At 38.8% G+C, this 16,857-nt stretch overlaps 1 protein-coding gene across 4 annotated transcripts in view; it reads left to right on the top strand.

The window, feature by feature from the left end:
• Window positions 1–3,933: 3,933 nt before the first annotated feature.
• The window catches only part of MGAT4A (alpha-1,3-mannosyl-glycoprotein 4-beta-N-acetylglucosaminyltransferase A), an 87,346-nt gene continuing 74,422 nt past the window's right edge, over window positions 3,934–16,857 (top strand). For 2 of the 4 annotated variants that reach the window (XM_087967139.1, XM_087967137.1), the window contains exons 1-2: window positions 3,934–4,086; window positions 11,011–11,293. In XM_087967139.1, coding sequence (XP_087823265.1) covers window positions 11,200–11,293 — 94 coding nt within the window. In that variant the 5' untranslated portion in view covers window positions 3,934–4,086; window positions 11,011–11,199. Of the gene's footprint in view, window positions 4,087–4,417; window positions 4,528–11,010; window positions 11,294–16,857 lie in introns of those variants that run through there. The other 2 variants (XM_087967140.1, XM_087967138.1) reach the window with 1 other exon arrangement.

Genomic DNA, 16,857 nt, shown 5'->3' with positions numbered 1-16,857 from the left:
AATCATGTGACCGTGGGGATGTTGCAATGGTTGTAAGTATGAAAAACGGTCATATGTTACTTTTTTCAGTGCTGTTGTAATTTTGAATAGTCACTAAAAAAATTGTTGTAAGTCAAGGACTACCTGTGGCACACCACTAGAAGGCCAGGGGGAAACAGGCAAGTGTGTAGTAATTTATCATGATTTCCATGGTTATTAGAGCCATGGTGGTGCAGTGGTTAGAATGCAATACTAACTCATTCTCATTCCAGGAGTTTGATTCTGAGTGGCTCAAGATTGACTCAGCCTTCCATCCTTTTGAAGATGGTAAAATGAGGACCCAGATTGTTCGGGCTGACTCTGTAAACTGCATACAGAGGACAGCAAAGCACTGTGAAGTGGTATATAAGTTTAAGTGCTATTGCTATTAGGCAATTAAAATGAATTTTAGATTTTCTGGAGACGTTTGGAGTTGCTGGAAAACACAGAGGGATACCTTCCAGGAATAATGTTTCAAATGATTGGACATATAAAATTGTGTGTAACTAAAAGCCTTTCAACTTTAATTACAATTTTTCATATTACAAAGCTGTTATTGTGCAATTCAGGAGTTTAGATTTAGGAAACAAAGCCTCTTCATTTAATGGCATCCAGAACTGGCATGAAACAGTAGGAGGAAGGAAAATCACAAGCATAACAATGTACAGACTACAGAAGATTTTGCTAGGCTATTTAAGCCTATCATCCCCCTTCATTAAGATTTCTGAATTATTTTCTCTTGATAGGCTTCTTAATTCTCAAACTGAACTTTAATAAAACTTGTTTTTTTTCTTGTTTTTTTCTCTAGGATAATTCTGTTTTTCTTTCCTACAAAAACTGATGCTTTCTTTAATATGTCACTGCTGTCATGTGTTTGCTTAATCTAATCACATTTATAATAATCCCAAAAATGTTCTTCTCTTTCTAGGCTTTGATTGTCTTTTGTTGTTTACTTTGCATATTGCCTCATTCTTTTCCTTGTCTTTCTTCTAGACCTTCCCCACTTTCCAATTTTTCTTTCTTTCTTGACTTGAATCAGTGGTGGGATTCAAATTTTTTTGCTACCGGTTCTGTGGGCGTGGCTTGGTGGGCGTGGCAGGAGAAGGATACTGCAAAATCCCCATTCCCACTCCACCCCACTAACCTGCTTTCCAGCTCCGTTCTCCTGTGCAGGGCAACAAAAGAAGACCCAGCCAATCAGCTGGGACTTGGGAGGCAGATAATAGATGGGGGCGGGGCCAGTCAAGAGGTGGTATTTGCCGGTTCTCCGAACTACTCAAAATTTCCGCTACCGGTTCTCCAGAACTGGTGAGAACATGCTGAATACCACCTCTGACTTGAATGGTTCAGAAGTCCTCATCCATTTTCAGTTAATGAATGGGACTGAATTCACTTTGTTGGTATTCAAAGATACTGGCAGTTCCAGAGGGCAGAAAAGCAAAAAGAGAAACTATTTGCTGCCATCTCTATTATACGCCGCCCCATTTAGCTTTCCCTTTTATCTGATTGACATGATATATATCATTAGGCCACAGCCACCCAGTCATTTTACTTTTATAAATAACTCAAAGTGGCAAACAGACCTAATGCTCCTTCCTCCTCCTATTTTCCTCACAATAGTAACTTGGTGGGGCGAGATGAGCAGAGAGAGACTGACTGGTCCAAAGTCACCTAGCCGATTTTTCACGCCTAAGGATACTTGAATAGTTTCCTAGTTTCTAGGCCTCTGTAAATTTGTAAATCTAATTACAGCCCACTTCAAAATAACTCCCACTGGAATCAAGTATACTTGTCTCTAAAAAAATATTTTAGGAAAAAAGCCAGGGCTGGTCATACAAATGAGTGTTGTTTTTCTTCCAATAGATTTACCGTGCCCCAGCACAAGTTCAATGTATGTAAAATCTCTATCACTTTGTCACCCATTATCTCAAAGGTGATTTCAGGTAATTGTCATGAGTGTGACTAGCGTGTTCCCTCTGCCGTCATCTCTTCAGCCATTTTCTTCTTGCTTTTCCTATTATAGCCCTCTACTTCCAGATTTCTTTGGAAGTTACTCTTATTTTATTTCCTTATTTTTGAAACCATATTTTCTCCAAGATTTCAACAAAGTAGAGGAAATAAAAGTAGACCTACCCTATTTTATTTGGGGAAGTGGTTCTTTGTACAATTCTGTTTTACCAATGCTCAGAGATGATATCAGTAGACCAAGGGCATCATCTATCTTTAGTTGCACCCGTTCTACGTTTCCTTATTGCAGTCTTTAGAAAGTGGGGAATGAGGAATTTACCAATCCTTTAAAATTACAGTGTATAGCTGCCCAGGATCTAGTCAGTTCCAGCAATCCTACCCTATAGATATTACCTGATTGCAGAATCATTGCCCGCTCCCCTTCCTTACTCTCTGTAGCTATTTTTGTTTTGATGTCCTCCTATATGTTTCTTTCACACTAGTTTAATTTGGAAAGATAGTTAGTGGCAGTTTGGGAGGAACAGATATGTTGATCTAGAGTCCTGAAATCAGAATCACACCATTTGTACTGTACTGTTCCATGTTCTTTCTGCTAGCAGTGATATGCAGGAGATAAGGAGAAAGAAGTATACAAGCCCGTCAAGATGACACCAGTTGGCAATGACTTGGAATGAATCCAATAGAGGTAGCAATGAAAACAACAAATTTTATGTCAATATTGTTTTGTCGTAACTCAGGGAGAAATGGGCAGCACTTTAATAGGGAAAGGCTCAGTACTGCTTCTAATCTTCCCACTATTTTTCTTTGGCTTCTGTACAGACAGAACTTTAAAAAAAAAAAAAACAAATTAAAAAGTTCTTAGAATAGCTATGTGTGGTGCCTTTAGGCAATATAGAAGCTATAATCTGGCTAAAGGAAAGTTTTAAATAGTGTGTCATCAAGTTGTTTTCGACCTCTATCAATGACATAGATTTTCGCTAATCTGGTATTTCAAGTCTTCCAATATTGCACTCATCCCCACCTTAACTGAATCCATCCATCCAACTTGCTGTCAGCCCTCCTCTTCTCTGTCCTTCCTCCTTTTTCACGTTGGAGCCTTTTCCATGGAACTTGGGTTTTTTTTCCCTCCTTTTTCTTTTTGTCCTAAGACAAAACCTTTTACTATATGATTTTCTTTAATTCTATTCCAAACTATTATTTTAAGATTCAAACAGATCTTTCAAACAAGCCATTTAGCAGAACTAATTGCCTTCTAGTTGACCCAAAGAACTTGAAAGCAAACGTGTCGGGTTTCCCACCCCTTTCTTGGGTAAGATTACAATTTTTTTTTCAACATAGAGACGACAGAGTACTGGGTAAAACAGGTTCCCTTATTGTGAGATTAACTCTCAGCCAGCAAAGCTGGCTGGAAACTGGGAATTGAAGTTCTCCAGGCTTAAAGTTGCCAAGGTTGGAGACCCCTGGGGTAAAAGACAGCTCAGAAAGGAATAGCAACACGCAGCTCAGATAAGATGAAGGATGTTCAGACGAACTGTTCCTGCTACTTATCCGTTTGCTGTCGCTGTGATCCGACCCTCCAAATCTGCTTTTGGGGGTATACATTAGGTGGGATCAACAGCGAGGGAGCCGTGCCGTCTTAGGCGCCCTTACGCGAGAGTAAGAAGCAAGCGAAGGCAGCAAGCATCCCCCGCGGAACCCCTCGTTTTTCCACCACCCCGCACCTCCACAGAAAGAAAAACAAAACTCGCGAGACTTGTATATAAGGCCCGAGTAAGGGGACTGACACCTTCGCAAGCCCATCGGTTGCAAGGGTCCGTTCAAGCCAAGATTGTTCATTGGCGACTTATGCGGCTCGTCTTGGCCAATGGCAGTGCGAGTAAGTGAAGGGAGGCGGGTAACTCCCCCAAGCCTAGCCGGGGAGGCTCGTGGTGTCTGAAGTCAACTCTTGCCTTGGGAGGGGTTTTTCTCCTTGCGCGCCATCCAGAAGGCAGCCTCTTTCTCTCTCCCTCGGGTGACGGCGGCATTAACGGGGAGCGGGGATTCCGTCGCAACTGCGCACGCTGGAGTCCCCGTGCAGGAGCGGCGATTCTGCGGTCCAAGGTGAGCGTCGAGAAGGAGAGGACGGAGTAAGCGTCCCGATGTAGCTATTTTCTACTCCGGGCTGTGATCTGGGGCGGGTGATGGGATGGGTTGGGTTGGTGGGGGGCGGGGGAAGAGACGCATTCACCTGAGGGAGCGAGGGGGAGGAAAGAGATGCTGTCTACCGAGGCCTTGGAATGATTTGGCGGAGGTCGGAGAGAAGCTGGCGGGGCATTTTGCCCCGAATGACAGCCTCGGGTGAGGGTGCAACCGGGGCGGGTGGCAAATAGGAGGGGCGGGTGGGGGGTGGGGGCGAGGTGAAGCTACAAGGCCGGCTCTTCATGCTCGCCTTGAGAACATCCGCGGGTCGGCTTTGGGAATGAATGGACCGTTCACTGCGGCAGCTCGGGTTTTTTTTTTTTTTTTAATTATTATTTCTTTCACGCATTCGGATAGATACAGGTAGGAAAGAGAAGAAGGAGGGAAGAAAGTGGTGGAAGGACGGTCGGAGGTTGTGAGGGGGAGCTGCGCGTCTGTGCTTGCCGGTGAGGGCGCGGGGGAAACTCGCCTGTCGGGGGACAAGCTGCCCTCCCGGAGCTGCGCCTCGGAGAAAAGGCGGACGGGCGCCGAGCCTGCCGTGTGTCCGACTTTGCGACATGTGGGGAGTTCATCCCCCCCCCTCAAAGGTGGGTGGTAGGTGGGGAGATATTTTGGTGGCGCCGCGTGGGTGGAGGGTGTGTATGCTGGGAACCGGCAGTCTGTCTGTGGGCTGTCACCCCTTTCCACACAAGCGGGTTTAGGAGAGGATGTTGCTGTGGATCTGTATAAAATTTGTGAGAAGTGTAGAAAACCGAGATGGATTTACACGCAAGAAAGCGGCTATATTAAGTTCTTGGGTAGGGAAAGAGGTGAAGAAATAGGTGTGGTTGAGAGAGAGTCACTTTCTGTAAGTGGAAGAAAGAAAAACTTCACACCGGTATTATGTGCCCAAGATTTATTTTGGATTATTTTTGCTCTGCATTTTCATCTAAAAGTAATTAAAAAAGGCTTTATTTAAAACAATATTTAAGCTATCCATTATTTTTCTTGATTACACTGTCTGAAAATGTTAGTTGTCCATCTTCCTGATGTTCTTGCAGCTCTGTGCTAACGCTATTTATTTTTTGCATTTATATATATATATATTTCACAGTTACACTGGGCAATTAGCTCAGTTAATCGATACATTTTTAAATTCCCCAATCCTAATTGACCACACTGGCACTTTTTAAAATAGTTATGTCCGTATGATACCATAGCTTCTAGTGTCTATGTTGTATTAATTTATTTGTAGGAGTATGTAACTTATTAAATTAGACCACAACTTTGTTCAGGTATTGTTTTTAATAATAGTAACAGGTAGAGAACAGGTATTTAGGTTTCTTTGGGTATTTTCCCACATCCTAATAGTTGTGCTTTTAAAGTTATAGTGACGTTTTGGCAGAATCTCATCTGCCATCTTCAGGCTTGTGTATTGGGTTACAATAAACAGAAACAGCTGTAAAAGCCTGACACACAGAAGAACCCAATACATAAGCCTGATGATGGCAGATGAGATTCTGCCGAAACGTTGCTACAACTTTAAAAGCACAACTACAATGACGTGGGAAAATACCCGAACAAAGCTGAATACCATGCATGTAAGTACCCGCAAAAACTTAAGAATACACACACACACACACACACACACAGAGAGAGAGAGAGAGAGAGAGAGACTTTTACATGTGGTGCATTCAAAAAGTATTCAGACCCCTCTTCACTTTGTCAATTTTGTTGTGCTGCAGCCTGATTCTACAGTTGTTGAAATTCATTTTTTCTCATTAATCTACATTCAGCACCCTTGCCATGCTTCACCGTTGGGATGATATTGGGCAGGTTATGAGTGGTGCCTGGTCTCCTCCAGACATAATGTTTGGAATTGAAGCCAAACTGTTCAATCTTGGTTTCATCAGACCAGAGAATATTGCTCCTCTCTGTTTGAGAGGCTTTTTTGCAAACTCCAAGCAGGCTTTCGTGTGTTTTGCACTGAGGAAAGGTTTCCGTTTGGTCTAGCCTCTCTGCTATAAAGCTCAGATGTGTGGAGAGCTGCCGTGATGGTTGCTCTTCTGGAACTCTGTCCCATCTCCACATAGGATCTCTGGAGCTCAGTCAGTGACCATCAGGTTCTTGGTCACCTCTCTTATTAACTAAGGCCCTTCTCCCATAATTGCTCACTCTGACTGGGCGACCAGCTCTTGGAAGGATCCTGGTTGTGTCATTCTTTATTTGAGAATTACGGAGGCCACTGTGCTCTTAGGAACATTCAGTGCAGCAGAAATTTTAGTGTAGCTAGATCTGTGCCTTGCAATAACCCTGTCTCTGAGCTCTGCAGGCAGCTTTCCCTCAATCCTTGGACCCCATTGCTTTTGCTCTGTAGGCTGTTCCTTGGACCTCATGACTGTCAGCTGTGAGGCCTTTTATAGAAAGATGTGTCCTTTTTGAAATAATCAATTTAATTTATCACAAGTTAACTCTAATCAAGGTGTAGAAACAGGTCAGCAACAGGCACCTGTTCATCTGTTCACCTTTCATCTGTTCACCTTTCATCTGTTGTTCACCTTTCACCTTGTTGTTGTTCAACCTGTTCACCTTTCATCTGTTGTTGCAAAGCGTCTGGATACTTATGCCACTGTGATATTTCAGTTTTTTTTCTTTTTAATAAATTTACAGAGATTTCTAAAATTCTGTTTTCACTTTGTCATTATGGGGTACTGAGTCTAGATTAATGAGAAAAAAAATGAATTTCAACAATTGTAGAACAGGCTGTAGCATAACAATTGACAAAAGGGGGTCTGAATACTTTCTGAATGCACTATATATAAAATAGTTCCTAATGCCTATATTGTATTAACTTTCTTGTAGGAGTATGCAGTTTATTAAACTATAAATTTATTCTAACATTATATATAACAGATAGACACACACATACCCGTGAATAAAGATAAGGTTGTAATATATATGAGCGCTATCGGTTTTTTTTAAAGACACTTTAAAAACAGTTTTAAAAAACCACTAGCTATATATTGATACGTCAATAGGGAAAAGCTACCAGAATAAGGGTTGTTTGCATTTGAGAACTAAACCAACACATTCCTTCATGGTAGCTCTAGTAGAGCTATAGCCACTGAAAGCTCAGTCAGAAAGTATTTGTCTTGCAGTAACAATATTAAACTCAAGCCTCTGTTACATTATTCTTGTGCTACACTTTCCATTCCACTCAAAAGCTACTTTAGACTGCAGTTCTAAATTTTATTTGGGCCCTATTGAATACAGTGGTACTACTAAATTATCCTGAATAATTGGAACTTGTTTACATATAAACACTTGTGCACTATATGTATTTATAAAAGTAACATACTTTTAGTCTTTATAATAAGATAAGATATTCTTTATTGTCATTTTTTTTTTCTGTGAACACATTGGCACACATTTAAAAAATGAAATTCTGATGCCAGGTTTCAAAAGAAAATATGTTATTTTCGGGAGTGGGGGGGGTTTGTAGGAAAAGGGAGAAAAGCTTGAATACATGAAAGACAAACTTCAGCACTATTGACCTTGTAAGAGGACAGCTGTAGTGGTAAAAAATCAGAATTCGAGTAGCACCTTTTTTGGCTAACAAGTTTTGTTGAAAGGCATACATTATTGAACAGATGGAGTTGCAGTTCTTGAAAGCATATGGTTTTCGATAAAAATTGGTAATCAGAAAAGGTGCTACCAGACTCCTTTGGATTTTTTTCAACACTATTAACACCATTCAGTTAAAATATTATGCATCTCTCTCTATGTGGCTAGATACGTATGGAAAAACAAATTCCTTGCTCTGTAAATATTACAGTCAGCATTTTAAAACAGATCTATTAAAAATAGTGTTTGCTTAATTCCCTGCATGTCTGCTGTATGGACCCATTTAATTATATTTAAGGGACAAATAAAATAGCTAGAGAAGTTTAAAAACAAAACAAAAACATAATTACTATAAATCCCCTAATTGAACAGTGAGAGTAAAATCTAGTTGGGGGAAAAATAGCTCATCCTTTATTTTGCAAACCCTAACCCTATCAATTCCATTTTTTCCATTTAAATGATTTCTAGACCTTCTGCATTAATGCAGGAATAGTTTTACAGGACAACAAAAATACAGATCTGGGAAAACTATCATAAAATCAATTGTTTTCTGGGGAAGCTCCCAGTAGGGAAAAGCTCCTAGTAGAACTTAATTGTGCTAAGCCTTATTAAGGTTATACTTTTCATTAATGGGATAATATTCACCGATTCACCTTCATGGTGGATAAGTATAAGACAGCAAAGAATCATCCCTAGTTTGTGAGAAATAGCATGTTTTCAAAACTGGTGATGTTATTTTTACTGTAGTGTTATAAACAGTGATGTTATTAATATGTGCCCCTTGGAACCATATGGCATTCCTTTTTTCTTACTGTTGACAAATTCTTTTTTTTTGTTTGGCATGTTTGGATATATTTTACTATATCTCTGTATAGTCACACAGAAGAATCAGCTAGAGTGCTAGACCACATCTTTTGATAATTACAATAATAAACACCTTTAAACAAAGTAATGCCAGTATGGATGAATTGAAGTTGGCATAGAATTGGCGAGGAGATTCATAATGGAAAACAGGTATTTGAATAAGCTAACTGCTCATTACATACATGCATGGAATATATCAATATATCTGGAGTTTTGTATCCCTTTTTCAAGTTTCTAAAATTGGGGTCTAAGTTATTCTTAGATCTTTTTTTGCATTTGGCTGGGTCCTTACATTTAATTTTTATTTTGTGTAGGCGACACTAGGCAAGGAACTGAACTAGATGATTTGGATATTGGATCCTGAGCTGAATGAAATGGGAGCAAAATGCAATGTGAATTAAATATTCTATTAACTTCAGTAGGAGCTAACTTTAATTATTTTTGCATCGAGTCAGTCTAATTTTGTTTTCTGAAATTCTTCTTTCCTTTAGGAATATTTCCAAATATCTCCTAGCCCTTTTCTATATTAGCACAAAAAGGAAATATATTATGGATATCTTCCTCTAACATGACTAACTTCCTTTCGTGTGTGTGCGTGTGTGTGTGTGTCCGTCCATCTGTCCTTACGTACATATGTACCAATGGGCAGACGCCACTGTGATTTTTCCAAAGCCAGCCTACCTGTGGAATTCTCTGTCCTTCCTTTGTACCCTTGCTATTTGGAAGACTTTAAAAAGATGTAAGAAAAGACGTCAAGGGCAGTTTCTACTCGCACAACCGGTTTCTCAACCAGGGAAATAAAATGAAAGCTAGGGGTTTCTGTCCTTTCCTTCTCAGCCTTCTGAACCTGCTGTGTGCCTGGTATAAGCACAATTATAAACCATTGGTAAGCAGAGCAGCCTGGCTGGATGCTGGGAAATGATAATTCATGGTCCTTCTCAATCTTTTCAACTGGTCTAAAAGAAATGAGTGGGTAGGAGAAATTTAACTAGCTGAACGAAGACTCTTCTTCCATATCAGGATATGGCAATCTGACTTCATAAAGGATAGAAATGGAACCCAGAGCTTGCAAAGCTAGTGAAAAAGTTAAAGGAAAGCTCTCACCTATAGAAGGACTGTCACTCTCCTCTGGGAAGGAACAGAAGCCACCTGCGTTTTCCAGGCTTCTTCAAATGAATCATTTACTTGGGATAGGGGGTAGGGAATGTTTCTTCTCCCAAAAGCAAAATAGTAACATGGAAGCTTTAAGCAATAGGCTGGGAATTGTGTCATAAAGAAGGCATGCACATTTGTGTTTACTAAAGCACTCCATTACCACTTTAATGCACTTTGGCAGAAAAGATGTTAGTTACTTTACCTGTACTGGACTCTCATGTTCATTTTATTTTTCTAAATGTTTGTTTTTCATTACTGTTTCCCCATAACCCTATTTAAAATTGAAATTAGTAATTTATTAGGAGAGCATCATGTTTACATAACAAGCTTTGTTCCAAATATCTGGCAAAATGCTAAAGCATCACAGTCATACTTAAATGAACATTTAAAACATGAGTTAGACTGCAAAAGTGTGGATGTTTACAAAAGAAATAAATTGACAGATTTAGATACTATCCCTTTCTGAGCAAAATGCAAGTGTTAAAAGTGTTTTATTTACTTTGCCATATTAAAATCTAAAACTTACCATTTAGAAATAATTCAGACCCTTAGGAAAAGGGGGGAAAGGCAGTTTTGAGGATAAGAGAAAATATTATGTTTAAGTGATGCTAACATTAGATCATGGGGCATAAGTTCTGGGGAGATTCCCCCCCCCCAAAAAAAAAAATGTTTCTGCAGCTGTTCTGTTGATGCTCTGGTTATTCATTGCATATTTCAAAAAAATCCAAATCAACCTTTAAAAAAAATCTTGTCAGTAAGCTGGTCCAATCAGATGTTGCCTTAAGTGATCAAGGAGACTTGCTTGTTAAACTGCAGCTGTGCATCATGCAGTTAACAAAAAAACCCTCTTTTGTTATGCTAATAGCAAGCTGGCCCAATCAGATGCTGCCTCAGAACATAAACCCAGTGTGAGCATTACTGTGGTAAGAGACTGAGACTCAATGCCCTCCAGTCTCCAAGACCACTTGAGGCAACATCTGAGGCATTGTGTGAGGAGAAGACTATAGTGAGGAGTATAGGTTTAATGGATATTACCGGCACTTATTTTGGGCCTGGCCCAAGTTTGCCAATGATAGGAGCAATTGAATAGATTTTTGGCAGGACTAAGAATCTGAATAGGTGATTATTCAGAGTTTTGTCTCTTAAAGGTAATATACTGCATTTGATTTACTATTGATATCTCATGTATGGTCTCATTCTGAAATTACTATTGTTTGTTCACAGAACATAACAGATTAAAGAACTACATTCTACAGCAACAAGACTTTAAGTAATACAATGTGTTTGCCAGCTTTACAATGATTAGGAATGACTGGGCGACTGTCTAACATTCATTGGAATATCTGGTCTTTAAGCCACAAAATTTGAATGAGGAACCTTGGTCAAATCTAAACAGTGTGATGTTGAAATGAGATGAGGCTCCGAAATGGAACTGTGGCCACTGCATTGATTTTCATCACATCTTTCCTCAGTTTATCATGGTATACAGCATGGCAGAATGGAAAAGGTAAGTCATATCTTTTTTGAAAAGAGAGGGGAAAAAGGGAGACCAATATAAATACATTTGAAAAGTTCTTAGATGTTTAAGCTAAAAGAAGCAGTATAATGACATTAAAAAAATTTTTTTAGAAGGAAATAGTTTCCTTGCAGATCCATAGCTTAGTGCTTTCTTCAGACATATAGCAATTATATATTATAGACTTATATACCACTCCTTAGTGCTTTACAGCACGCTCTGAGCAGTTTACAATGTCATCATATTGCTCCAATCTGGGTCCTCATTTTACCGACTTCAGAAGGATGGAAGGCTGAGTCAATAATAACTCAATCAGGATTGAACTCCTGGTTGTGGACAGAGTTAGTCTGCAATACTGCATTCTAACCATTGCTCCACATGGCTCCTATCAATGTTTTTGGGGGAAAGGGGGCAAAAGACTATATAAAATTGTAAGGAAGTATTACTATATCAATTATGCTCAAGAAGTTCTGATAAGTATTAATGGAAATATGTCAATTTCTGTTTTAGCTCTTATTCTGCATCATAGCTTTGCACATTTAAAAAAAAAATTCACATAAGATTCCATCCTGAACTACAGCCTGAACTACAGTGGGAGTTCAAAGAATGTAGGAGAATATTGTTATGATCTATTTTCTTCTTTAACATGAGTTAATAGCTACAAAGATGATAGACAGTATTCTTTTAAAGAAACATGGTTGTGTTTTTTAATTATCAATATTGACCAATTATTGACCATAAAGAAGGGTTTAATGTTTTTATGACAATTACACATGCTGTTGACTGAATCAATTATTCCAAAATCGTATTTAGAGAAGAGTTTATAAGAATGACCATTACAATAATCTAACATGTTCAAACTGATATTGTTAAATGCAGTCCTAATGCATTGTATTATTAACTTGCCACACAAGTCTTCAGAGATAAATAAGATTTGTGTAATTCATCTGTGGGAATTTGCATTTTGTGATATCAGTACAGCATTTGCAAGTAAATATAAAACATCACAAGAACTTATGATCAACAATGTCTTGGAGCAACTGCTTTAGTACAGATAAGGAATCTATGTAATTCATTCTTGGTTGCTGGCTTAAGTACTAATAAAGAGAAAATATATGTTCCTTGTTAAAATGTAGAAATGAAGATTGACTGTTCCAATAAGTACAGTATTACCCCTACATTGACTGCATTAAAATATGTAAACATAACAAAACCAATAGCATAAACAGGATACTTTAGGAGTAAAGGAAGAAGCAAATTCCCCTTGATATGGTTAACCATCAATGTATTTAAATATATTTATTTGTTTGTTTGTTTATATAGATTAAATAGATTTAATACTGGCTTTCCAATAATAGTATATGCCATTCTATTACAACATGGTTCACTTCTAAGGTATAAAAATAGGAACAGAAACCATTGTGAGGGTTTTGCTAGAAAACAGTGCAATTACTTGTCTTTTCCATTGTAACAATTTTTTGGAAATGATTTTGTTACTTCCAAGTTTTTACAATTTCAGACTGTAGCCAGATTAAAAAGCAAATTAAATACTATATTTCAATTTCATTGCATATTTGACATGCTAAATATATATGTTAAATATATAAACTGGATGGATACAAAAACAGAAAAATCATGAGATTGTAAACTGTGTTACCACTCTTTATTTCTTTTTAATGTTACAATTTCCAGAAAGTAGGAAATCTATTTTGACCAATGTAAGAGATGTCAAATATTTTTACTTTCCCTACACAAAGCAAGAAAAAAACAATCTCTCTGACTATTTTTCAGTTAGCTGAAAATTCATAGGAGACATATCAAGAGATGGCTGGTTGCCATTGGTGACATGGTTTCGGAGGTCTTGTTTCAAAATTTTTCATTATGGCTTATACCGCCTAACCTTGTGTAACAAGCAAGCCCCATTGAGTTCAAGGTTATTTCTAAACAAAATGTATATAGGACTGCAGCTTTCGTTCATCTCCCTTGTGTTTCCTACTATAGAAGAAGCTATTCCTTCTGAAACTACTATGTTGAATGCTTGAAAGTGAAATAGCTTTTTTCTTAAACTTTGTTGGATGTGAAAGAAGTAGGGGGTCACTGATTTTTATTGTACGGTAAATTTTAGATTAAGCCAGGTTTCTGACACTGTGTATCTGAATAATAGAGAGAAAAAGAGGGACAGAGGAAATGTATCATACTGCATCAAGCAAAGCATTCAAATTAGGAACATGTTGTATCACTCTCTCAGCAGCATTTGGGAGAGATGCTTTCCTTTTCACAAAACTGGGCCCCTAGAAAATATGGGTTAAGTTGGAAAGTCCAATGTAACAAATGTTACCTACCCTCCTATAAACCCACCTTGCTTCAGAATGTGCCATACTTTCCCGGTTTACAGATAGTCCTCAGGTTATGACTACTTCTTCAGTGACCAAGATTACAATAGCACTACACAAGCGGTACTTATGACCAGTCCTCAAAGTTTTGGCCGTCGCTGCATGCTCCCAATTACTGTACCTTTATTCTTTTTCTTTTTCTTTTCTTTTTTGGCTTATAAGTATACTTTGAAGGCACCGCAGTCAGCATCTGTAATAAAATGTAAGGACCCTCCATGGTTTCCATAGAGATTCTTGGCAGTAAAATATTGGAGACCAGAGCTTATCAGTATGGCAGCCTCCTCTTTATTTCCTTTTAAATTAACCAATGTGCTAAATAGGCTAAAAGCATGGTGAATGTGAATGGAGCAAATAGCATGGCGAAGGTGAAGATTTGCAGTTACTATTAATTGCATACACCTTCCCCTTTCATTAGAAGTCTCAGTGGATTATATAGGTAGTTCTCTATTTACAACTGCAGCTGAGCCCAAAATTTCTGTTGCTAAACACAGAACAGTTGTTACGTGAGTTTTGCCCTATTTTATAACCTAGTCTTCCACAGTTGTCAAGGGAATCACTGAAGTTGTTAAGTTAGCAATATGGCTAAGTGAATCTGGTTTCCCCACTGACTTTGCTTGTCAGAGGTCACAAAAGATAATCCTGAGATACTGTAACCATCATAAATACATGCCAATTTGCCAAGCATCCAAATTTTGGTCATGTGACCATGGGGGATACTGCAAGAGTTGTAAGTATGAAAAACAGTCGTAAGTCACTTTTTCCCAGTGATGTTATATCTTCAAATGGTCACTAAATGAATGGCTGTAAGTCGATATAGAGTTCCTTCATTTTCCACCCAAGTCTCCTGATCCAAATCTTGCACCTGAGTCATGATAACACACTATATTACACCAGGACTGTGTGAGCAGTTTGTCTTGAAAACCATCATAGCTAACTAGAACCAATGTCGGGTATAGAAATTATTGAAGAGAGCTCCGTTAAAATATGTTTTTTTTTTACTTTTTAAAACCTTTATGTATTTATAGTGATAGAAGTTTGGGCTCTACTTTTTATTTCGCATATATCTATTAGACTAAAGGCAATGCAGACAAAACAAATCATACAGATACTGAAAGGAATTGTTTAAGGATAAACGTCCTTGATGTCTAGCAGAACGTTCTTATGCTTTAGCAGGCAGAAAGAAGAGATAATTTGTTTTATACTGAACTATTTTTGACAGAATAGCTACATAATATATTAGACATAGTATGTGTTTATATTTCAAAATGCGTGGCTTATTTGCATCATGCAAGTAAGCAAATATAATATACATTTTATACATCAGTGCTTTACTACAAAGTTCTCCAACCATTCCGAGTTTGTGCACCAGCCGAGCATGGGGAGGGCTGGAGGGGAGAGTTCCATGTGAGCAGGGGACATGCATGCATGCATGCCTGCAAATGGAGCATGCACATGCACTTGCCCACTGCACGCGCAAGGGATGTGTGCAGGTGTGCATTCGCCTGTTACTTCTGCAGCCTGGTTCTGAACAGCTCAAGGCTTGGTAGTGGACTGCAGTTGAGGGATTGGGGAGTCCTGCTCTACTATACTGATCAACTGCTACGGGATGAGAAACATACCAAATAAAGACCAACCAGCCAATTTATAGTGTGGCACACAAGCTTTTAGGGAAGTTCTATATATGTTTACTGGTAAATAAAAAATATACATAGTCAATTTGTTCATAAATGTTTTACACAGTTTTATAGGTAAAATATACTATCATTAATATGTTGAATGTCTTAACATTCTAAGAACTATATTCTTCTCTATGCAATTTAATATGATGTGCTTTTCAAAATGATTATCTTTCTGAAACCTGCTGAAGTTCTTCCCCAACTTTTCTGAAACTCCTAAAGTTCTTCTACAACTTGGTGACTACACACTAATTATGCTAGCTAAATGGATTGTGCTAATAAGGACTACAAAATGTATTCCACAGAGTATGTGCCATAACTGAGAAAACCCCTTCTGGTCCATATCCCTCCTGTGTCAACTTCGAACTGAACTTGGCCAAGCCTTCTTTCTGCTCCTCAGATGCCACCTCAAGGGGAAAGTGGGGAAGGAGGTTGGAATGCATTATTAGACACAACAAATAACTTTCTCCTGAAAACCAAGGTCATCTCTAGTGGCAACAGATAAGTTGGGGAAGGAGTGCCTGAAGAGCCCGCCAATTAACCCAGATGTGACCCATGGCACTTGGGAATGGGGTTATTTCCTAGTTTAATTATACTGAAACCGCGGGAAACATTTAGATTTGGTTTTCCATTGAAGCTGTACCAAAATGATGTACTCAATAAAGAAGACCTTTGAGAAGGAGCCAAGTCTCAGAGTTCTGATTTGCTTGGGTTTGTTAGTTGGAGCTTTAACATCTTGCTCATAAAAAAGAGGTGCGATTTGAAGCATGTATCTACAGGTGAAACTCAAAAAATTAGAATATCATGCAAAAGTTCATTTATTTCAGTAATGCAACTTAAAAGATGAAACTAATATATGAGATAGACTCATTACATGCAAAGCAAGATAGTTCAAGCCATGATTGTCATAATTGAGATGATTATGGCTTACAGCTCATGAAAACCCCAAATCCACAATCTCAGAAAATTAGAATATTACATGCAATCAATAAAACAAGGATTGTACAGAGAACAATATTAGACCTCTGAAATGTATAAGCATGCATATGTACTCAGTACTTGGTTTGGGCCCCTTTTGCAGCAATGACTGCCTCAATGCGGCGTGGCATGGAAGCTATCAGCCTGTGGCACTGCTGAGGTGTTATGGAAGACCAGGATGCTTCAATAGCGGCCTTCAGCTCTTCTGCATTGTTCGGTCTCATGTCTCTCATCTTTCTCTTGGCAATGCCCCATAGATTCTCCATGGGGTTCAGGTCAGGCGAGTTTGCTGGCCAATCAAGCACAGTAATCCCACGGTCATTGAACCAGGTTTTGGTGCTTTTGGCAGTGTGGGCAGGTGCCAAGTCCTGCTGGAAAATGAAGTCAGCATCCCCATAAAGCTCGTCTGCGGAAGGAAGCATGAAGTGCTCCAAACTCTCCTGGTAGACGGCTGCGTTGACCCTGGACTTAATGAAGCACAGTGGACCAACACCAGCAGATGACCTGG

This window comes from Notechis scutatus, chromosome 5 (assembly GCF_049901735.1).
Source record: "Notechis scutatus isolate UNSWTSFEM ecotype Mainland chromosome 5, rNotScu1.2, whole genome shotgun sequence".
NCBI lineage: Eukaryota > Metazoa > Chordata > Lepidosauria > Squamata > Elapidae > Notechis > Notechis scutatus.
Note: the sequence above shows the minus strand (reverse complement) of the source record. Positions and strands in the feature narration are given on the sequence as shown.